The 24,858-nt window shown below is 40.7% G+C and overlaps 1 protein-coding gene across 1 annotated transcript in view; it reads left to right on the top strand.

Annotated features, from left to right (window-relative positions):
* LOC110533954 (gamma-aminobutyric acid receptor subunit beta-4-like) overlaps positions 1 to 24,858 on the top strand; it is a 65,510-nt gene that overhangs the window by 28,694 nt on the left and 11,958 nt on the right. The window contains exons 3-5 of the mRNA XM_021618551.3: positions 7,422 to 7,489; positions 11,146 to 11,366; positions 24,626 to 24,708. Of these exons, the coding sequence (XP_021474226.1) occupies positions 7,422 to 7,489; positions 11,146 to 11,366; positions 24,626 to 24,708 (372 nt within the window). The remainder of the gene's footprint in view (positions 1 to 7,421; positions 7,490 to 11,145; positions 11,367 to 24,625; positions 24,709 to 24,858) is intronic.

Genomic DNA, 24,858 nt, shown 5'->3' with positions numbered 1-24,858 from the left:
ATGTAATGAGTACTTTTGGGTGTCAGGGAATATATGGAGTAAAAAGTACATTATTTTCTTTAGGAATGTTTATTTTATTTTATTTTTATTTTTATTTCACCTTTATTTAACCAGGTAGGCAAGTTGAGAACAAGTTCTAATTTACAATTGCGACCTGGCCAAGATAAAGCAAAGCAGTTAGACACATACAACCACACAGTTACACATGGTGTAAAACAAACATACAGTCAATAATACAATAGAAAAATAAGTCTATATACAATGTGAGCAAGTGAGGTGAGATAAGGGAGGTAAAGGCAAAAAAAAAAAGGCCATGGTGGCGAAGTAAATACAATATAGCAAGTAAAACACTGGAATGGTAAATTTGCAGTGGAAGAATGTGCAAAGTAGAGATAGAAATAATGGGGTGCAAAGGAGCAAAATAAATAAATAAATACAGTAGGGGAAGAGGTAGTTGTTTGGGCTAAATTATAGATGGGCTATGTACAGGTGCAGTAATCTGTGAGCTGCTCTGACAGCTGGTGCTTAAAGCTAGTGAGGGAGATAAGTGTTTCCAGTTTCAGAGATTTTGTAGTTCGTTCCAGGCATTGGCAGCAGAGGACTGGAAGGAGAGGCGTCCAAAGGAAGAATTGAGAGAGAGATATATATATACCTGCTGGAGCGCGTGCTACAGTGTGTAGTGAAGTAAAAGGGAAAAAAATAACATATAAATAGTAAAGTAAATTACAGATGCCCCCCCCCACATACACAATAGCACACACACAAGTACGTACAAATGCATGCACGTGCACACAATCATCTGATTTGAGATCCTGCTTCTTCCATTTTCAGATGCCACTTATGTACAAATATGTGAAAACATTAATTGATAGAAACATTATGTCTCAGGATCTCAGGCTGCTGTTGACGTGGCGATATTTAGCTTCAGCTCACGAAAGTGCTGCTGCAGGTAAGTGCTTTTATTTTGAGAAAGCCACGGTGGCAAAGTGGATCCCTCTGTTTCATTGGAGAGAGAGAGAGAGAGAGAGAGAGAGAGAGAGAGAGAGAGAGAGAGAGAGAGAGAGAGAGAGAGAGAGAGAGAGAGAGAGAGAGAGAGAGAGAGAGAGAGAGAGAGAGAGAGAGAGAGAGAGAGAGAGAGAGAGAGAGAGAGAGAGAGAGAGAGAGAGAGAGAGAGAGAGAGAGAGAGAGAGAGAGAGAGAGAGAGAGAGAGAGAGAGAGAGAGAGAGAGAGAGAGAGAGAGAGAGAGAGAGAGAGAGAGACTTTCTGTTTACTACCAGCGAACGAATGTACTTTGACATCTCTGGGGAAAATTGTTACTGGTTGCCTTCACAAAGCGCAATGGAAAATGGCCCCACTTTTTCCTCTTAAAAAAAAAAAAGATTGATCAGGAAATATGACAAAGCTGCAGGGCATTTAAGAGAGAGGTGGTCTGCCGTGGCAACATGGCAGCTAGAGTTGGAGGAGAGGGGGAAAGAAAATAGGATTACAAAAAAATAAGAGATGTGCACTCAGTCAAGAAGAGAGGAGAGATGTGCACTCAGTCAAGAAGAGATAGGAGAGGTGTGCACTCTCAGTCAAGAAGAGATAGGAGAGATGTGCACTATCAGTCAAGTGCTGTGCTGCTTAACATTTCAGGGCCAGTATTAGGAGAAACATGGTAATTGTCAGATCTTTCCAGAGTTGGCCGGAGCAAGAGTCATCTGCAGATTATTTGAAGGAAGGAACGAAAGTAAACAAACAATGGTCATGGATTTGAGACAAACTCAGAATATCACTGTTTTTATTGTTTAAATTTGCACAAATTGGAAGGGATTCTGAGATGCAGTTACAGAAACCATACTCTCAAGACCATCTTTCACAGTCCTCTCTCTCTGTTTCTTTGTCTGTGTGTTGTGTCTCTGGAGGGAAGCTGGAACACCTTTGGCTGGATGAGTTACAGGGCCAGCCTCCTTTGCCTGGCGTGGTTTGAGAGATATTTTGTTCAATGCCCAACGTTGCAGTGCTTTACAAAATGTCCTGTTGTGTGTTTTGTGGGTAAACCACCTCTGAAATATTAATGCAACTAAGAAAACATTTCTGTTGGCAGCAAGCCAGCCATTTCAAAAACCCACAGGCAGTATGTTTCTCAGAAGCAAATCTGTGATTCACACCTGATAAAGTGGACAATGCCCAGGTAACTGTTCAAGCAAATGTCCCAAGTCTGTGAAAAAAAAAATCATAAGTGCAGATTTTTTTCTCGTAACAAAGTAAGAACTTACTGGACCGTAATGGCTACTTTGGAAGCTCTCAATTGTATGAAAGATACTTGAAACAGGTGTTGTAGTTAAGCAGTTCAAATTAAATGAAGCATTGTCTATCTGTAGCTGCACGGTTGTACATACAGGACATACAACAGCTGTATGGAAGAGCCTCTGTTGCCTACGCCACTCTTAGCTCAAGGGAATTGTAGTTCCCCTAAAATACACTGCTGTAATAAACCTGCATTGAACCCAGTGTTTGAGATGTTTCTTCCCCGGCCACTGCTAAAAACAGGAAGAACCTTTTAGAGAAGTCCCGAAACAAAAAGTTGGGATGATACTCAACCTTTTCTGTGAGCATTTGGTCATTGTTTTTGTGGTCGCAATTCCTTCCTCCTTCACCTGATCATCATGATTCAGTGGTCTGCTGACTGGGAAATGACTCATTCATCCCTTGTGGGGCTGACACAATTCCCTTGTGCAGAAATGTTGCAATTGTTACAAATCAAGGAGTGAACATTTTGGAGTGAGGGGAGGGGGGTGTCCTTGCTTTGAGCTCCAAAGTTGGCGCTGCATGAATTATCACCAGATGTTGTGAAGGTGAAAAGACCCACAGTATGACCCACTCTTGGCCTTAATGTTCGTGAATGAAACACGTGTATCCATTGTAATGCCAGGTTACAGATTTAGCCACATTCTGTTTCTATCACTGACGCACTGTGTGCAGATACACTGTTTCCTCCTCGTTGATGCTCCTATCCAGAGAAATGCACAAGTTAGGTGACATTCAGAGTGTGTTCTTTGTATCAGTACTGTCAGTATGTCTCTGTTGTTTTCCAGAACACTGCACTTGACCTCAACCTCTAGACAGAGAGCTCTTCAAGTGCCACTTTGACCATTCCACTATTTCAGCGTCATTCTTTGACACGACCTCACAACCTCTCAACCTTTCAGATGATGGATAAACAGTATATCTGGACAGATGCAATTATGTTAAATATGCACACATTTTCAAAGAAATTACAAATTGAACTCTGATAATGCACAAGATACGCAGGTTTTTCCTCGCATCCTGCCGTCACATGTTCAGCACAGCACTTCTTAAAACTAAAGATTCAGCATTCGCTTTGAACAATACAAAATGACAACTGCTATTTCCTATGGGGGTGAAGGTCAACCGGTATATTCTAATATCATTGATTTTAACAACAGTTAAAGCACTCCCCGGGGCATCTGTAGAGGGTTGACTAACTCCACACTACGAAGGCAAAGGACAAATTTAGTACATTTGTCATACACAGTACTTGAGTACATTTGTGGTCAGTTTGAAACCTTTTTTTTGACTTGCCATTTGCTATTACTTTCTTTATAGGCCCACGCACATAATGTTGTTTTTATTTGTTGTTTTATCTGACTCAACACAGATCTAGTGTCCGTTCTGAAATCCAGGTTGCCCTAAACTGAAGGGCAGCAAGATCTGAATAGAACCAAAAATGTAGGAATGTTGCCTTTAAAGGTCCAATGCGGCCGTTTTTATCTCAATACCAAATCCTTTCTGGGTAACAATTAAGTACCTTACATTGATTGTTTTCAATTAAAACGGTCAAAAAGAACAAAAAATTCCTTATTAGCAAAGTGCAGTTTCTCAAGCAAGAATTTTGCTAGGACTGTCTGGGAGTGGTCTTAGTGGGGAGGGGAAAATTGAAAATGAGCTGTTATTGGCAGAGAGGTTTGTAACTCTCTTTCTTATTGGGCTATTAACTAATTTACCGCATGGTGATGTCCAGGGCCGTATCCAGGGTATCTGATACAGTCTCTGAGTGAGAGTGACCCCCTGGAGGTCAGCGCCCCCTTGGGCATGTGCCCTGCGTCTCCGGTCGGTAATTCGGCCTTGATTACTACACTAGACTAACTAGACTAATTTACCAATCTAAAAAAAAAAAATCACTGACATTTTTATTGACTGTCAGTGAGTGACACATAACAAGATAAACTGCTGATGCACAATTAAGTTTTGAAATTGCACCTTGTGTATTCTACTATTCTCACTCTCAACTGTAAGTTGAGACCCCGATTGAGTTCCTCCCAAAAGATTTGTCTAATAATAATAATAATAATAATAATAATAATAATAATACGGCATCCTCATATGTAGTTATGACCCTAGTGATGTCACCCCATGGAAGGCAACATTCCAACCCAACAAAACAGGCTGAAATTTCAGCCCGTCTTTTCAAACAGCTCATAGACTAAAAGTGCATTATCATTATTTTCACATTTTTACAATATTATTCCAACCTCATAGTGTGGAAATATATACACTGCTCAAAAAAATAAAGGGAACACTGAAATAACGCATCCTAGATCTGAATGAATGAAATATTCTTACTAACATAGTTGAATGTGCTGACAACAAAATCACACAAAAATTATCAATGGAAATCAAATGTATCAACCCATGGAGGTCTGGATTTGGAGTGACACTCAAAATTAAAGTGGAAAACCACACTACAGGCTGATCCAACTTTGATGTAATGTCCTTAAAACAAGTCAAAATGAGGCTCAGTAGTGTGTGTGGCCTCCACATGCCTGTATGACCTCCCTACAATGCCTGGGCATGCTCCTGATGAGGTGGCAGATGGTCTCCTGAGGGATCACCTCCAAGACCTGGACTAAAGCATCCGCCAACTCCTGGACAGTTTGTGGTGGATGGAGCGAGACATGATGTCCCAGATGTGCTCAATTGGATTCAGGTCTGGGGAACGGGCGGGCCAGTCCATAGCATCAATGCCTTCCTCTTGCAGGAACTGCTGACACACTCCAGCCACATGAGGTCTAGCATTGTCTTGCATTAGGAGGAACCCAGGGCCAACCGCACCACAAGGGGTCTGAGGATCTCATCTCGGTACCTAATGGCAGTCAGGCTACCTCTGGCGAGCACATGGAGGACTGTGCGGCCCCCCAAAGAAATGCCACCCCACACCATGACTGACCCACCGCCAAACCGGTCATGCTGGAGGATGTTGCAGGCAGCAGAACGTTCTCCACGGCGTCTCCAGACTCTGTCACGTCTGTCACGTGCTCAGTGTGAACCTGCTTTCATCTGTGAAGAGCACAGGGCGCCAGTGGCGAATTTGCCAATCTTGGTGTTCAAATCAAATCAAATGTATTTATATAGCCCTTCGTACATCAGCTGATATCTCAAAGTGCTGTACAGAAACCCAGCCTAAAACCCCAAACAGCAAGCAATGCAGGTGTAGAAGCACGGTGGCTAGGAAAAACTCCCTAGAAAGGCCAAAACCTAGGAAGAAACCTAGAGAGGAACCAGGCTATGTGGGGTGGCCATTCCTCTTCTGGCTGTGCCGGGTGGAGATTATAACAGAACATGGCCAAGATGTTCAAATGTTCATAAATGACCAGCATGGTCGAATAATAATAAGACAGAACAGTTGAAACTGGAGCAGCAGCACGGCCAGGTGGACTGGGGACAGCAAGGAGTCATCATGTCAGGCACTCCATGTGTAACTCTGTGTTGTCTGTTCACACTGCTATGCCTTATCTTGGCCAGGTCGCAGTTGCAAATGAGAACTTGTTCTCAACTAGCCTACCTGGTTAAATAAAGGTGAAATAAATGTTTTAAAAAATAGTCCTGGGGCATGGTCCTAGGGCTCAGGTGTTCTCTGGCAAATGCCAAACGTCCTGCACGGTGTTGGGCTGTAAGCACAACCCCCACCTGTGGACGTCGGGCCCTCATACCACCCTCATGGAGTCTGTTTCTGACCGTTTGAGCAGACACATGCACATTTGTGGCCTGCTGGAGGTCCTTTTGCAGGGCTCTGGCAGTGCTCCTCCTGCTCCTCCTGGCACAAAGGTGGAGGTAGCGGTCCTGCTGCTGGATTGTTGCCCTCCTACAGCCTCCTCCACGTCTCCTGATGTACTGGCCTGTCTCCTGGGAGCGCCTCCATGCTCTGGACACTACGCTGACAGACACAGCAAACCTTCTTGCCACAGCTCGCATTGATGTGCCATCCTGGATGAGCTGCACTACCTGAGCCACTTATGTGGGTTGTAGACTCCGTCTCATGCTACCACTAGAGTGAAAGCACCGCCAGCATTCAAAAGTGAAAAACATCAGCCAGGAAGCATAGGAACTGAGAAGTGGTCTGTGGTCACCACATGCAGAACCACTCCTTTATCGGGGGTGTCTTGCTAATTGCCTATAATTTCCACCTGCTGTCTATTCCATTTGCACAACAGCATGTGACATTTATTGTCAATCAGTGTTGCTTCCTAAGTGGACAGTTTGATTTCACAGAAGTGTGATTGACTTGGAGTTACATTGTGTTGTTTAAGTGTTTATTTTTTTGTGCAGTGTATAAAACACGTTTGACTGCACTGGGCCTTTAATTATTCACTTTTGACATTGCTGAATATCAACACACTTTTACATCCCTTTCACTTCAATGTTTACGTTTCTTGTAAGGAGAAAGAGGTAGGATGAGATACTCAAAGATTACATGATTTGGGGGGCGAGAATATTGACCGTGAAATTAGCGTGATGTACCTGAATCTCATATAAATGTTTATGATTTTTGTTCCACCAATTTGTTCTTACTTTAAAGTCTGCAGCCTTTTTTTGGTCACTTTCCACATACTGTATGATAAAGGTCAATGGGTTTAAGTAATGGTCTGTTTTCTTCAAGCCCATCTCGATACCGTCAGTGGTCTCTTCCTGCTCATACGAGGCTTGTTCCCACAGTGACACATGTATGACAGTTTTCCCAAAAACCAAAAATTCACTCTGCCACATCAGAAATGTCCACGTCCAGTCTCATATGTAATGCATCTAAAAAAATAAAATACAATGATATCCTGATAATATCCTGATAATTATTGAGATAACCCAGCATGTGAAGATAAGAAAATAATCAAATTATCTTAACATTAATAATAGTTTATTACATTTGTAAAGCGCTATTCATTATACAGAATAATCTCATAAGATAAAAGAAAAACCAAACAGAAAAAAACATGCCTTGCTTATTGCATACTACTTTTGCAAATAAAGTACATTATAATCTGTGTACGTGTTGTCCTATGTTATGTTAGACGTGTATTTTTGGCCCAGTGTGAATAATGGTGTGAATTTGTTGTGTGACTGTACTGGCTCTTGTGTTCCCTCAGGTGCCCCAGTCATTGTAGGAATGAGCATCAACATCGCTAGCATTGACTCCATCTCAGAAGTGAACATGGTGAGTTATAAACCCCTTCTCTTACAGTAGCACTGTCCATATAGAACATCGACTCAATGTGTCCCTTTTCATTTATTTGGGTTCGTGGTTAAAGCATGATGCACCCATTTTATAAACTACAATTTTGATAAATGTATTTGTTTCAATGTACAGTATACTAATCAAAAATATAAATGCAACATGCAACAATATAAACGATTTTACGGAGTTACAGTTCATATGAGGAAATCAGTCAATTGAAATAAACTCATTGGGCCCTAATCTATGGATTTCACATGGCTGGGAATACAGATATGCATCTGTCGGTCACAGATACCTTAAAAAAAAGGTAGGGGCATGGATCAGACAACCAGTCAGTATCTGGTGTGTCCCACTCCTCTTCAATGGCTGTGCAAAGTTGCTGGATATTGGAACTGGAACACGCTGTCGTACACATCAATCCAGAGCATCCCAAACATGCTCAATGGGTAACATTTCTGGCGTGTAAGCAGGCCATGGAAGAACTGGGCCATTTTCAGCTTCCAGGAATTGTGTACCGATACTTGCGACATGGGGCCGTGCATTATCATTCGTAAACATGAGGTGATGGCGGTGGATGAATGGCACGTCAGTGGACTTCAGGATCTCATCACGGTATCTCTGTGCATTCAAAGTGGCATCGATAAAATGCAATTGTGTTTGTTGTCCATAGCGTATGCCCATACCCCCACCGCCACCATGGGGCACTGTTCACAACGTTGACATCAGAAAAAAACGCTTGACCACAAAACGCCATACATGTGGTCTGCGGTTGTGAGGCCTGTTGGACGTACTGCCAAATTCTCTAAAATGACATTGGAGGTATCTTAAGGTAGAGAAAGGAACATTCAATTCTGGCAACAGCTCTGGTGGACGATCCTGCAGTCAGCATGCCAATTGCACGCTCCCTCAAAACTTCGCCTTTTATTGTCCCCAGCACAAGGTGCACCTGTGTAATTATCATGCTGATTAATCAGCTTCTTGATATGCAACACCTATCAGGTGGATACATTATCTTGTCAAAGGAGAAATGCTCACTAACAGGGATGTTAACAAATTTGGACACACAATGTGAGAGAAATTCTGGAAAAATTCTGGGATCTTTTGTTTCAGCTCATGAAACATGGGACCAACACTTTACATGTTGCATTTATATTTTTGTTCAGTATAGTATTGACTCAGGGGTGTGATACTTAAAAAAATATATTTTATATTTCTGTACTTCATCTTCAATAAATTTGCAAAACAAATTGAAATAACATGTTTTCACTTCTTGTGTGTAGATGAGTGACATTTTTTTAAAATAAATGTTTCATTCAGGCTGTAACACAACAGATAGTGGAATAAGGGGTATTAATACTTTCTCAAGGCACTGTATGACCTCAGGTTTTGTATTTTTGTTCTGTGTATTTGCAATGCAATAATACCATTTCAGTCAATCATATTTGGCCTTGCAAACATTGGATAACCATAGACATGTTGTGCATCTGATTTACTTGATTATATTACGTATTTAACTTCTGTTTATTAGAGCGAGGTGAGAAATCAGGCTCAGTCTTTTTCTTTAAATAAGACAACATGGCTGGTGTCTCTGCAATGACATCATTCTGTCTCTCTGCTCGCCGTTGTATTTTATTTTCTTTTAATGTGGCACAGACACACTCAAGAGTTCACTCCCCCCACAAGCCAGAGGAGCTTTGTTTTTTTATTCTGGATTTGTTCTCCCTGTAATGTTGCCATTTCGAATCACGAGAGGATTTTCATCCAGTTTCAAGCAATAGCACATTTTATTTTTAATTTGTTAGAGGTAGTCACTCATGTACAAAGCTGTTTTCTTTATTTTTAAGAGCAAGCACATGAGGCGCTTTGATATATTCATTTTTTATTTCTGAGATTTATTTTCTACTCCGGTGTTTTTGAAGACAGCGAGTTTTATCTTATGTTTTATGTTATTTTAGTTTCCCTGGACATTTGAGAAGGTAGCATTGGGTGCAGGGCTGAAAAGGTGGAAAAAGGTTCCTGTGAACAAAGACAGACACAAAACGATATGACTAGCTTGGTTTCCATTCAATTGGAGACATATATCCATGCGAATATTTAAAAATCGGCATTAAAACAATACGTGCATTTTCCCACCAGAGATGTGTTTGCGTCAAATTGACTTGTTGCAGATTTGCAACTCTACTGAAGGTTTTCCCACAAAAAAAATGTTGCGTTATATAGCGAGTGTGCCCACTCTGGTATTGGAACGTGAGCGCTAGGCAACAGTTTGCAGATACAATGCGCGTATAGCCTACATTATGAGATTATTATGAACAAAAGAGCAAGATTTTTTCTATTTGTCAAACGGCAGCCAAGCATCGTTGATCATGTCACCAGAATAAGACCCTCAATATTTATTGGAAAAGAGCATCATGCTCATCACCTTGCACTTACACCACCCTGTGAATATTATCATTTTTCATCTGTAGCCTAATTAAAACGGCATGCTTTCCCGGCGAGTCGTAGTGGGAGGACCACACAATGTCATTATTACATCAATATTTGTGCATTAAAAGCATTTCCACCGATATTTCTCGCATAATTCATTTTACCGACACAAAAAGATTCTACCTTAGCTGGCATATTTTGTTTTGTTGACATTTGGAAAGTTTACCGATAAAAGGCCTGTCATTACATTTTTTTATCCGACATGTACTTTACTCGCATAAAAAGGTTTGATGGAAACCTGGTTATTGTCAATTTGGAAAACCATTGGATAATCTCAACATGCATGTTATGTCTAACGCCATAACTCGTCTATTTTAGCTGTAAATTTTTGCATTTTGTCAGCCAGCCAACATAGTCATAGCTAAAGAAAATCAGACGAAAGTCATGAAAAACAAAATTACCTTGTTAGTATTTCATTTCATTTTTTTTTTTTTCACGATGCAGCAAGGATATTTTTTTTCTGGAAAATATGGAATATCCTTCAGATAGGGTACACCCTGTGAGAATATAGGTCATTTTAAGTCCAGCTGAATAACCACTAAGATTAGCTCTCAGTCCGCTTATAAAATGTGATGTATATTATGGTTTTAAGACAATTATATTGAGATTTCGGGACACTGAGGTTCTCAGAATAAATTGGCAGCATGTATCATGCGAAACTCAGAAATACTGTACTGTCATTGGAGGAGGTGTTCAACTTAACTTAGCCTTTAAATCACTTCCCTGTAAGTCTCCCATTTTCATTACGTTTCCATTGTGTTTCCATTGTATCCTTGAAAAACAGTGTTAATGCTTTTTGATATACTCTGCACATAATGACTATGATGATACATTTAGATGTGCATACATTTATGCACATTGGGTAGTAAGTGTATGGTGTAGGATAGGGCAATTACAGTAAGGGTAACTTATCCTTCCCATAGTTGAAGCTTTTGTCAATGCATACACTCCAAAAGGGTTATTCGGCTGTCCCCATAGGAGAACCTTTTTGAGAACCTACAAGGGTTTTACCTGGAAAGGTTCTTCAAAGGGTTCTCCATGAGGACAGCCAAATAACCCTTTTAAGGTTCTAGATAGCACATTCTTTTCTAAGAGTGTAGCAACTATTTATTTTCAATCTCACAGTGCTGTTTCCCCTTTTTCCACAGGATTACACCATCACAATGTATTTCCAGCAAAGTTGGCGAGACAAGCGGTTGGCATACGCTGAGCTGCCCCTCAACCTGACTCTGGATAACCGCGTAGCAGACCAGCTGTGGCTCCCAGACACCTACTTCCTCAATGACAAGAAGTCCTTCCTGCATGGCGTGACAGTGAAGAACCGTATGATTCGACTGCATCCTGATGGCACCGTGTTATATGGGCTCAGGTACAGCTAACTTTCATTGGAATTCTACTGTAACTAAACTGGTTAAAGCCTGGCCTGTCAGGCAGGACTGGAAGAGACCTTGGGAAGGCATATGAGAAACTAGGTCTGTGTCTAAATAGTATCACGGCCCGCCTTTTCACTTTCCTTACTTCCATTAAAAAAACATGAGTCCAGAGAATCACTGATAAAAGCACGACTAACTTAAATTATTTAGCTGAATTTCTGATGACAGGATTCAATTGTAAGTAGTTATAGCCTACCTTGACAATTACATGACATGCTAATACCTGACATATACACTGAGTATACCTCCTCCCCCCACACACACTTTTTACCCGCAGAACAGCCTCAATTCGGCTGGGCATGGACTCTACAATTTGTCGAAAGCGTTCCACAGGGATGCTGGCCCATGTTGAATCCAATGTTTCCCACAGTTGTGTCAAGTTGTCTGGATATCCTTAAGGTGGAGGACCAATCTTGATACACATGGGAAACTGTTGAGCGTGAAAAACCCAGCAGCTTTGCAGTTATTGATGCAAACCGGTGTGCCTGGCACCTAATACCATACCCTTTTGAAAGGCACTTAAATCTTTTGTCTTGCTCATTCACCCTCTGAATGACACATATACACAATCCATGTTTCAATTGTCTCAAGGCTTACAATCCTTATTTAACCTGTCTCCTCCCCTTCATCAACACTGATTGAAGTTGATTTAACAAGTCACATCAATAAGGGATCATAGCTTTCACCTGGATTCACCTGGTCAGTCTATGTCATGGAAGAAACTGTATTCTCAGTCAGGTCCAAAATTATTGGCACCCTTGATAAAGATGAGTAAAAAAGTGTCACGCCCTGACCTTAGAGATCCTTTTTTATGTCTCTATTTTGTTTAGTCAGGGTGTGATTTGGGGTGGGTTATTCTATGTTCTATTATTTGTATTTCTATGTTTTGGCCGGGTAGGGTTCTCAACCAGGGACAGCTATCTATCGTTGTCTCTGATTGAGAACCATACTTAGGTAGCCCTTTTTCCCACCTGTCTTTGTGGGAAGTTGACTTTGTTTATGGCACATAGCCTTTAGCTTCACGGTTTGTTTTGTAGTGTTTATTGTTTTGTTCGGCGTCTTTTCTAATAAAAAGAAAATGTACGCTGACCACCCTGCGCCTTGGTCCTCTTCATTCAACGGCCGTGACAAAAATACTGTAAATTATACAAATACTGAGCTGTATTGTATACAAAAAAAATTGATAATTATATTATTTGATACTAATACAATTGCTCAGAGAACAAGATTTTTGTTTAATAAGTAATCATTTTGTTTCTCAAAAAAATACAGTACGGGGGAAAATGATTGACACCCCTGTTTAACATGCCTTTCAGTACCCCACCTTAACGGCACTGAGCCTTTTTCTTGTGTTTTATGAGATTGGAAGACACATTAGGAGGGATCTTAGATCATTCCTCCATACATAATCTTTACGGATCCTTAATATCCTTTGTCCTTTGCTTATGGACTGTCCTCTTCAATTCAAAACACAGGTTTTCAATGGGGATCAAGTTCAGAGACTGATATTGCAAAATATTGATTGTGTGGTCAATTAACCATTTTCTTTATGTATTTTGATGTGTGCTTGGGGTCAATGTCTTGCTGGAAGATCCACTTGCAGCCAAGTTTGTCTGCATAAGCTTCTTTCGACGCCAAACCCACCACTGTTGTTCGTGGCTAAAGAGCTCTATTTTCATGTCATCCAACAAATGTAAACGCCTGGCGTTTTCTAAACGGCACGGGCACATGGATTGGAACTGGTGCTTTGGTCAGATGACATGAAAATAGAGCTGTTTGGCCAGGTACACCAGCAGTGGATTTGGTGTTGAAAAACAGAAGCATATGCAGAAAAGTACCTCATAACTACGGTCAAATATGATGGTGGCTCTTTGATGTTATGGGGCTATTTTTATTCCACTGGTCCTGGGGCCCTTGTTAAGGTCAACTGAATCATGAACTTTACCCAGTACCATAATTTTTTAGCCAAAAAACTGGTTGCCTCTACCAGCAGGCTGAAACCTCCAATAAGACAATGACCGCAAGCACGCATCAAATTCCAAAAAGGAGGTTAAATGACCATAAAATGGCCATGTCAGTCTCCGGACTTGAACCCCATTGTGTGTGTGTGTGAATTGAAGAAGGCAGTCCATAAGCACTGACAAAGCATATTAAGGATCTGGGCAGATTGTGTATGTAGGAATGGTATAAGATCCCTCCCAATGTGTTCTCCAATCTCATAAAACATTTTTGAAAAAGGCTCAGTGCCATTATCCTCGCAAGGTGAGGTATTGAAAGGTACTGAAAACAGTCGTTTTCACTCCTATCTTTTTTGGGGGAATTTAAAAAACCAACTTTCGATTGTCCATCTGTTGATAAGCAACTGTCTGCTAAGTTTGCGGTTAGGGTAGTTGAAATTTGGTCAGTCCACTCTGGCCTTGATGTTAACGTCCACAGATGGACCAGAGTGGACCAAATCTGAACCCATCATAGACTTATGTTTCCCAAGTTTGGATAGCACAGTACTGGACCAGGTTTCCCAAAAGCATATTAAGGCTAAGTTCATTGTTAGAACCGTCGTAGGAGCATTGTTAAAATCTCTGAACTGTTTCCCAAAACCGTCGTTATTAACGTTGCACTTGAAAACGCTCCTTACCCAACGTCTGCCTCAGACTACTCGTAGAATTGTGTTAGATGCTTTTTTGCCCTCGCGCGTCACTTATACACAGAAGATCTTTGCTGAACATAGAATCACATGGTTTATCCGTCTGTACTGGACTCTACTTTACTGCACTGTACTGTAATCTGCTGTGATGTCCAAACTTGTGAAAAAATGAAGAGAATTACATTGATTTACATAATTACGCGTTTCTGTGTAGTACATATCAGGGACCCATGATGTAAACCCATTCCCTTAATTCCGTTACCAGGTGTAAATCCACAACATTTTTAAAATCTAACTCAAGGTGTCATGTCATAGCTGACACAGCCCTTATTTCCGCAGACATCTTTGAATCTTAGTTCGGAACAGATATTTAATAGAGTTTGTGGAAAACGTTGTCGCATGAAAACCTGACTGGAGATTTCTCCATAATTCCCTTAACAAACTTTGCATCTGCACAGTTCTTCCACTAAATTAGTTTTTGTAAGATGTTCAGTGGAAATTGTTAAAAGTTGTCCTTGAACATAGAGCTAAACTTTGAAATGAATGGTTTTTGTTTGGCATACATCTTAAGGGGAACATACTGAGTCAAAACCTAAATTCCCTTACCATTGAATTGCCCAGATGGACTATCCAAATAATGTGTTACCTCCCAAAAAATATGACTTGCTAAACAAAATATCTTTCTCTGAGGAATTGTACTAGTAAAAAATGTAGCATACAAAATATCTCAGTATTTGCATTATTTATTTTACACAGTCTTTTTTTCTCATCTTTATCAAGGGTGCCAATCATTTTGGACCTGACTGTACACATGTACTTGTGCTTTTAAATAAATTAATTTGACTTAACTTTATTTGTTTAGCATCATGTGCCTCCAGTGAATGGAGGCCTTCTTTGGGTTAAAAATAATGCTGATGTGCTTTGGCCAATGATGTTTTAAAGCAAAAAACGAATTCAGCTGCAAATGTTAATTATAGGAAGCTTACAGCTAAATGTACAGATGCTGCTGTAATGGCTGTATTACTATCTGATGCGTAGCTCTGTTATGAGGCTCTATTACCTCATTCCACTTCACAATCAGTGGAGATGGCATTTTGCCATTGTCATGTCCCTATTGTCTGGAAGATGAAATATAGCTTAGGTAAGCCTCTGGAAAAGGATTGTGTTATTTTTCCAGAATGGGAGACTTAGCGCATGCCCTTGCTTATTGACATGAGATACATGATGGCATTATCAGTGTCTGCAAGAGAATGGCAGTCTTCTCCATTCTTTGGTGGTTTTTCAGCCAGTCAGCGTGCACTTTGTTAACACTGCCTCACTAAATCACTTTGAGATTGTTCATATCAACTAGGTCCTCATCCCCAGTCCACCCCACCAAACACAGGGACATCTTGGTGTCTGTCTCTGAGGGGTAGATGTTTTAGGATCTGTCAGACAGACTGGGGTATTAATGAGAATTTGATGATGTTTGGAAGTGAGACGGGAAACTAATGGTCTGGTAAATGCTTATTTAATATGTCTCTTGGTGGAATCAGCTGTGGGTGCAGAGGAAGGAGCGAGGGAGGGAGGGGCGGAATTGGTCGCAGCATCTCTTGTTACCCAGAGGGAGTTGGTGAAAAGGTGGAAGGATGAAGTGAGGACAAAGTCATGCCTGTACAGATTGCCTGTAGGGTATATATTCATGATTGTAACAAATATGCCTCTATGACTTACCATGAAGACCATGATCCCTTTACCATTCACGGGGAAGACATTCCTGTTAATTCGATTGGCATGTGAGCTTCTCTTACATGAGAAGGAACATACAGTATACGCCTAGAGTGTTTTCAGCAGGCGTGACACGGGGACACAACATTATTTTGACTGTGTAACAGAATGAATGTAGCACTATTGAATGCAGCAGTCACTATTGTATTTAGCAGTCATAATTGTATGTAGCAGTAACCATTGTGTGTAGGAGTCACTATTGTATTTAGCAGTCACTATTGTATGTAGCAGTCACTATTGTATTTAGCAGTCATAATTGTATGTAGCAGTAACCATTGTGTGTAGGAGTCACTATTGTATGTAGGAGTCACTATTGTATTTAGCAGTCACTATTATATGTAGCAGTCACTATTGTATGTAGCAGTCACTATTGTATGTAGCAGACACTATTGTATGTAGCAATCACTATTGTATGTAGCAGTCACTATTATATGTAGCAGACACTATTGTATGTAGCAATCACTATTGTATGTAGCAGTCACTATTGTATGTAGTACCACTAATGCATGTAGCTGTCACTATTGCATGTAGCAATCACCATTTTATGTAGCAGTCACTATTGCATGTAGCAGTCACTATTGTATGTAGCAGTCACTTTGGATGAAGAGGTCACCTTGATATGTAGCAGTTGATATTGTATGTAGCATTCACCAGTGTATGTAGTACTCTAATGTATGTAGCAGTCACTATTTTATGTAGCGGTCACTATTTTATGTAGCAGTCACCTTAGTATGAAGCAGTCACCTTAGTATGAAGCAGTCACAATTGTATGAAGCAGTCACAATTGTATGTAGCAGTCACTATTGTATGTAGCAGTCATTATTGTATGGAGCAGACACTGTTGTATGGAGCAGACACTGTTGTATGGAGCAAACACTGTTGTATGGAGCAGACACTGTTGTATGGAGCAGACACTGTTGTATGGAGCAGACACTGTTGTATGGAGCAGACACTGTTGTATGGAGCAGTCACTGTTGTATGTAGCAGTCACTGTTGTATGTAGCAGTCACTGTTGCATGTAGCAGTCACTGTTGCATGTAGCAGTCACTGTTGCATGTAGCAGTCACCATTGTATTTAGCACTCACTATTGTATGTAGCAGTCACTTTGGATGAAGAGGTCACCTTGATATGTAGCAGTTGATATTGTATGTAGCATTCACCAGTGTATGTAGTACTCTAATGTATGTAGCAGTCACTATTTTATGTAGCGGTCACTATTGTATGTAGCAGTCACTATTGTATGTAGCAGTCATTATTGTATGTAGCAGTCACTATTGTATGTAGCAGTCACCATTGTATGTAGCAGTCACCATTGTATGTAGCAGTCACTATTGTATGTAGCAGTCACTATTGTATGTAGCAGTCACTATTGTATGTAGCAGTCACTATTGTATGGAGCAGTCACCTTAGTATGAAGCAGTCATTATTGTATGTAGCAGTAACCATTGTGTGTAGCAGTCACTATTGTATGTAGGAGTCACTATTGTATTTAGCAGACATTATTATATGTAGCAGACATTATTATATGTAGCAGACACTATTGTATGTAGCAATCACTATTGTATGTAGCAATCACTAATGCATGTAGCAGTCACTATTGCATGTAACAGTCACTATTGTATGTAGCAGTCACTATTGTATGTAGCAGTCACTATTGTATGGAGCTGTCACTATTGTATGGAGCAGTCACCTTCGTATGAAGCAGTCATTATTGTGTGTAGCAGTAACCATTGTATGTAGCAGACACTATTATATGTAGCAGACACTATTGTATGTAGCAATCACTATTGTATGTAGTACCACTAATGCATGTAGCAGTCACTATTGCATGTAGCAGTCACTATTGTATGTAGCAGTCACTATTGCATGTAGCAGTCACCATTGTATGTAGCAATCACAATTGCATGTAGCAGTCACCATTGTATTTAGCACTGGCTATTGTATGTAGCAGTCACTTTGGATGAAGAGGTCACCATGATATGTAGCGGTCACTATTGTATGAAGCAGTCACCTTAGTATGAAGCAGTCACAATTGTATGTAGCAGTCATTATTGTATGTAGCAGTCACCATTGTATGTAGCAGTCACTATTATATGGAGCAGTCACCTTAGTATGAAGCAGTCATTATTGTATGTAGCAGTCACCATTAAATGTAGCAGTCACCATTGTATGTAGCAGTCACTATTGTATGTAGCAGTCACTATTGTATGTAGCAGTCACTATTGTATGTAGCAGTCACTATTGTATGGAGCAGTCACTATTGTATGGAGCAGTCACCTTAGTATGAAGCAGTCATTATTGTATGTAGCAGTCACCATTGTATGTAGCAGTCACTATTGTATGTAGCAGTCACTATTGTATGTAGCAGTCACTATTGTATGTAGCAGTCACTATTGTATGGAGCAGTCACTATTGTATGGAGCAGTCACTATTGTATGTAGCAGTCACTATTGTATGGAGCAGTCACCTTAGTATGAAGCAGTCATTATTGTATGTAGCAGTCACCATTGTATGTAGCAGTCACCATTGTATGTAGCAGTCACTATTGTATGTAGCAGTCACTATTGTATGGAGCAGTCACTATTGTATGGAGCAGTCACTATTGTATGGAGCAGACACTATTGTATGGAGCAGTCACTGTTGTATGGAGCAGTCACTGTTGTATGTAGCAGTCACTGTTGTATGTAGCAGTCACTGTTGTATGTAGCAGTCACTGTTGCATGTAGCAGTCACTATTGTATGTAGTGGTCCCCATTTGTATGGAGCAGTCATTATTGTATGTAGCACTCACTATTGTATGTACAGTGCCTTGCGAAAGTATTCGGCCCCCTTGAACTTTGCGACCTTTTGCCACATTTCAGGCTTCAAACATAAAGATATAAAACTGTATTTTTTTTTGAAGAATCAACAACAAGTGGGACACAATCATGAAGTGGAACGACATTTATTGGATATTTCAAACTTTTTTAACAATTCAAAAACTGAAAAATTGGGCGTGCAAAATTATTCAGCCCCCTTAAGTTAATACTTTGTAGCGCCACCTTTTGCTGCGATTACAGCTGTAAGTCGCTTGGGGTATGTCTCTATCAGTTTTGCACATCGAGAGACTGACATTTTTTCCCATTCCTCCTTGCAAAACAGCTCGAGCTCAGTGAGGTTGGATGGAGAGCAATTGTGAACAGCAGTTTTCAGTTCTTTCCACAGATTCTCGATTGGATTCAGGTCTGGACTAACACCTGGATATGTTTATTTTTGAACCATTCCATTGTAGATTTTGCTTTATGTTTTGGATCATTGTCTTGTTGGGAGACAAATCTCCGTCCCAGTCTCAGGTCTTTTGCAGACTCCATCAGGTTCTTCCAGAATGGTCCTGTATTTGGCTCCATCCATCTTCCCATCAATTTTAACCATCTTCCCTGTCCCTGCTGAAGAAAAGCAGGCCCAAACCATGATGCTGCCACCACCATGTTTGACAGTGGGGATGGTGTGTTCAGGGTGATGAGCTGTGTTGCTTTTACGCCAAACATAACGTCTTGCATTGTTGCCAAAAAGTTCAATTTTGGTTTCATCTGACCAGAGCACCTTCTTCCACATGTTTGGTGTGTCTCCCAGGTGGCTTGTGGCAAACATTAAACAACACATTGTTGTCCTATGGACAGAGTCTCCCACCTCAGCTGTAGATCTCTGCAGTTCATCCAGAGTGATCATGGGCCTCTTGGCTGCATCTCTGATCAGTCTTCTCCTTGTATGAGCTGAAAGTTTAGAGGGACGGCCAGGTCTTGGTAGATTTGCAGTGGTCTGATACTCCTTCCATTTCAATATTATCGCTTGCACAGTGCTCCTTGGGATGTTTAAAGCTTGGGAAATCTTTTTGTATCCAAATCCGGCTTTAAACTTCTTCACAACAGTATCTCGAACCTGTCTGGTGTGTTCCTTGTTCTTCATGATGCTCTCTGCGCTTTTAACGGACCTCTGAGACTATCACAGTGCAGGTGCATTTATACGGAGACTTGATTACACACAGGTGGATTGTATTTATCATCATTAGTCATTTAGGTCAACATTGGATCATTCAGTGATCCTCACTGAACTTCTGGAGAGAGTTTGCTGCACTGAAAGTAAAGGGGCTGAATAATTTTGCACGCCCAATTTTTCAGTTTTTGATTTGTTAAAAAAGTTTGAAATATCCAATAAATGTCGTTCCACTTCATGATTGTGTCCCACTTGTTGTTGATTCTTCATAAAAAAAATACAGTTTTATATATTTATGTTTGAAGCCTGAAATGTGGCAAAAGGTCGCAAAGTTCAAGGGGGCCAAATACTTTCGCAATGCACTGTAGCAGTTGCTATTGTATGTAGCAGTCGGTTTTGTATGTGGCAGTCATTATTGTATATAGCAGTTACTTTTGTATGTAGTAGTCACTTTTGTATTTAGCAGTTGTTGTTATATGTAGCAGGCACTATTGTATGTAGCCGTCACTATTGTATGTAGCAGTCGATATTGTATGTTGCAGTCGTTATTGTATGTAGCTGTCATTATTGTATGTAGCCGTCACTATTGTATGTAGCAGTCACCATTGTATGTAGCAGTCACCATTGTATGTAGCAGTCACTATTGTATGGAGAGGTCGCTATTTAATGTAGCAGTCACTATTGTATGTAGCGGTTACCTTTGTATGTAGCAGTCACCATTGTATGTAGCAGTCACCATTGTATGTAGCAGTCACCATTGTATGTAGCAGTCACCATTGCAACAATCAGTTCCTGTTGTATGTAGCAGTTACTGCTGTATGTAGCAGTTACTGCTGTATGTAGCAGTTACTGCTGTATGTAGCAGTCACTGTTGTATGTAGCAGTTACTGTTGTATGTAGCAGTTACTGCTGTATGTACCAGTCACCATTGTTTGTAGAGGTCACTTTTGTTTGTAGCTGTCACTATTGTTTGCAGCAGTCACTATTGTATGTAGCTGTCACTATTGTTTGCAGCAGTCACTATTGTATGTAGAGGTCACTATTGTTTGCAGCAGTCACTATTGCATGTATCAGTCGCTTTTGTATGTACCATTTACTATTGCATATAGCAGTCACTATTGTACTGCACAATACAAACAAATATAGTGCACCACTTATTTCTGCTTATTTGTTTGACTGGAAAGGAGGCTCAATTCCCATCCAGAATTCTGTGCCCCAGAAAAAAGCCACAAACCACCCTCCTAATCCCTCATCACCACAATGTCCCAGTTTCATCAATGAAACATCCCAGACAGTGAGTCTGCAGTGAGGTGCCCACAGGGACCCACCCAGAGGACTGGGGGGCTGCTGGGGGGAGAGGAGCATCCTGGGGCCCTTTCAAAGTAGCACAGCAGCCAGAGCCCAAAGGGACACAGGCTTTGTTTCTTTCCCCAACATTTTGCAGCTTTGCTTTACATGAGTCATTTACAGTAAAGTTGTGAGATAGAAAACAATGTACAATGCGAAGTGAAATGTACTTGGTCTATGATAAAGCCGGAGGGGAGTGATAATGAGGTTGTGTTGTGCCATGGGGAGAGTCAGAATAATTTATCTACGGCATTATGTCCTAACGCACCAAAGTAGAGGGAGTCAAAAAGTATATTGTCCCAAACGGTGACTCACTGTATTGAAATGGGTTCTGTTTTCATCATGGTTGTATATGCCCTGCTAACACTCCACATTGTTTTCCTATTGCTCTCTATACACTTCACCAGTACCTCTGCATGTGTGTGACAGTAGTTGGGTTGGCTTGTATTAGCCTGCACACTGGGAATCTTTTGCAATGTGCTGAATTTTCCAGCAGTCTGGAAGACAGCATGGACTCGGGTATCCTACATTGGGCATCCCAAATGTAAAATAGGCTGCTGTAAAGGGTAAACTCCCCACCACTCTCTCCCACCCCCTAACACACACACATTGTTTACCTTTCAAATTCTCCCCATGAATGTGACGGTGCATCTGACACACAGGGGTGATGAGTTGACACTCAATTAGTTTTCCCATTCAGGCAAGCCAGTGAGCTCCCTAGTTCATTTACACCCACAAACCTGAAAGCAGGCACAAGCTGGTATGACTTAACAGCACAAATGTAATTACTCAAATGTGCTGCACTAGTTAATATCTCAGTTCAATGCCATAGACTCCCACACTAATAATCTGTAAGCAGTGCACTTTTCCTACTTTTCTGGATTTATTGAAATGGAATATAATGAATGTACACCCCTCATAAACACACCTGGCGGAAGCATATACGTATAGCAGTCGTATAGCAGTCGTATAGCAGTCAATCACAATTTAGTGTGAGATTTAAAGCATATACATTTTGTTTCATTTTTCAACTGATTCAATGTATCCCAAGGGAATTTAACAAAGCTTGGTAAATTGACTTTCTGCGTTTTGATTGTTGGCTTTTGGGTTTGAATGAAGTAGATGTTTACATTAAGCATTAGAGATGTACAGTTGAAGTCGGAAGGTTACATACACCTTAGCCAAATACATTTAAACTCAGTTTCACAATTCCTGACATTTAATCCTTGTAAAAATTCCATGTTTTAGGTAAGTTAGGATCACCACCTTATTTTAAGAATGTGAAATGTCAGAATAATAGTAGAGAATGATTTATTTCAGCTTTTATTTATTTCATCACATTCCCAATGGGTCAGAAGTTTACATAGACTCAATTAGTATTTGGTAGCATTGCCTTTAAATTATTTAACTTGGGGCAAACGTTTCGGGTAGCCTTCCACAAGCTTCCCACAATAAGTTGGGTGAATTTTGGCCCATTCTTCCTAACAGAGCTGGTGTAACTGAGTCAGGTTTGTAGGACTCCTTGCTCGCACACGCTTTTTCAGTTCTGCCCACAAATTTTCTATAGAATTGAGGTCAGGGCTTTGTGATGGCCACTCCAATACCTTGACATTGTTGTCCTTAAGCCATTTTGCCACAACTTTGGAAATATGCTTGGGGTTATTGTCAATTTGGAAGACCCATTTGCGACCAAGCTTTAACTTCCTGACTGATGTCCTGACATGATGCTTCAATATACCCACATCAAAAAAAAATATATATATATATATATATAATATATATATATACACACACTCACATCATTTCCCCTCCTCATGACGCCATCTATTTTGTGAAGTGTACCAGTCCCTCCTGCAGCAAAGCACCCCCACAACATGATGCTGCCACCCCCGTGCTTCACGGTTGGGATGGTGTTCTTCGGCTTGCAAGCATCCCCCTTTTTCCTCTAAACATAATGATGGTCATTATGGCCAAACAGTTCTATTTTTGTTTAATCAGACCAGAGGACATTTCTCAAATGTACGATCTTTGTCCCCATGTGCAGCTACAAACCGTAGTCTGGCTTTTTTATGGCGGTTTTGGAGCAGTGGCTTCTTCCTTGCTGAGCGGCCTTTCAGGCTATGTCGATATATGACTTGTTTTACTGTGGACATAGATACTTTTGTACCTGTTTCCTCCAGTATCTTCACAAGGTCCTTTGCTGTTGTTCTGGGATTGATTTGCACTTTTCGCACCAAAGTACCTTCATCTCTAGGAGACAGAACCCATCTACTTCCTGAGTGGTATGACAGCTATGTGGTCCCATGGTGTTTATACTTGCGTACTATTGTTTGTACAGATGAACGTGGTACCTTCAGGCATTTAGAAATTGCTCCCAATGATGAACCAGACTTGTGGAGGTCTACAATTGTTCTTCTGAGGTCTTGGCTGATTTCTTTTGATTTTCCCATGATGTCAAGCAATGAGGCACTGATTTTGAAGTTAGGCCTTGAAATACATCCACAGGTACACCTCCAATTGACTCAAATGATGTCAATTAGCCTATCAGAAACTTCTAAAGCCATGACATAATTTTCTGGAATTTTCCAAGCTGTTTAAAGGCACAGTCAACTTAGTGTATGTAAACTTCTGACCCACTGGAATTGTGATACAGTGAATTATAAGTGAAATAATCTGTCTATAAACAATTGTTGTAAAAATTACTTGTGTCATGCCCAAAGTAGATGTCCTAACCGACTTGACAAAACTATAGTTTGTTAACAAGAAATTCGTGGAGTGGTTGAAAAACGAGTTTTAATGACTCCAACCAAAGTGTATGTAAACTTCTGACTTCAACTGTACCTATGCTTTTGTTTGACGTTTTAACAGCTTGAATTCATTCATAATGTTTCTATAGGTAGAACTGCAAATAAGAAGCAAACAGCTCCAGTTGTGTGCGAGGTTGCAGTCACAACATAGATCAGGGCTGTCATTAAGCCTATATATGAGCACTAAAATGCTGCTCACTGAGACACTTTAAATTTCTTATTCCAACCTCTCTTTGTTTGGAATCAACTTGCCTCTGTCAGAACACATTCCTAACAACCTCACTTTCTGCAATTTCATTCATTCAAAATTCATAAAGAACTGACCACGGCTATTATGGAAGATCTCAAACAGTGGGCCAGATTATTAGAAACTGACCTAAATGTATCTTCCTCTTCTTCCCCCATCCCTTCTCATCCCTCGCTCCTAAAAATCAGACCTCAGAGAGGTTGTATCCAACACTAGCTTGCCAATGATTGCATTTCCTTTTTTTAATTATTTTTTTTAACACAAGACAACTGCCTAACATTGCTCAATTAAAGATCCACATCGTGCAGTGAAGGCTAAGCTACGATTTCTCAAAGGTTACCAAGGTAACAGCGGTTCTCTCTGCTCTCCCTTTTCTCTCACCCTCTGTCTCTGCTCTCTATCTTTTCCAGAATAACCACCACAGCAGCTTGCATGATGGATTTGAGGAGGTACCCCCTCGACGAACAGAACTGCACCTTGGAAATCGAAAGCTGTAGGTGGACTTAATACAAACGTCTTCTCCCCCATTCCTCTGCACTCTAGCTAAGTCACCTCCCATCCCTCCCCCAACTACCTGCCTTGGCTTCTCAAGCATCTCAGCAGGAATGTCTTCCTGCCATTTTCACTGGGTATTACAGCGTTT

The sequence above is a fragment of the Oncorhynchus mykiss genome, chromosome 10, assembly GCF_057628025.1.
Source record: "Oncorhynchus mykiss isolate SJ-2025 chromosome 10, ASM5762802v1, whole genome shotgun sequence".
Taxonomy (NCBI): Eukaryota; Metazoa; Chordata; class Actinopteri; order Salmoniformes; family Salmonidae; genus Oncorhynchus; species Oncorhynchus mykiss.
This window is presented reverse-complemented; position numbering and strand designations above follow the sequence as displayed.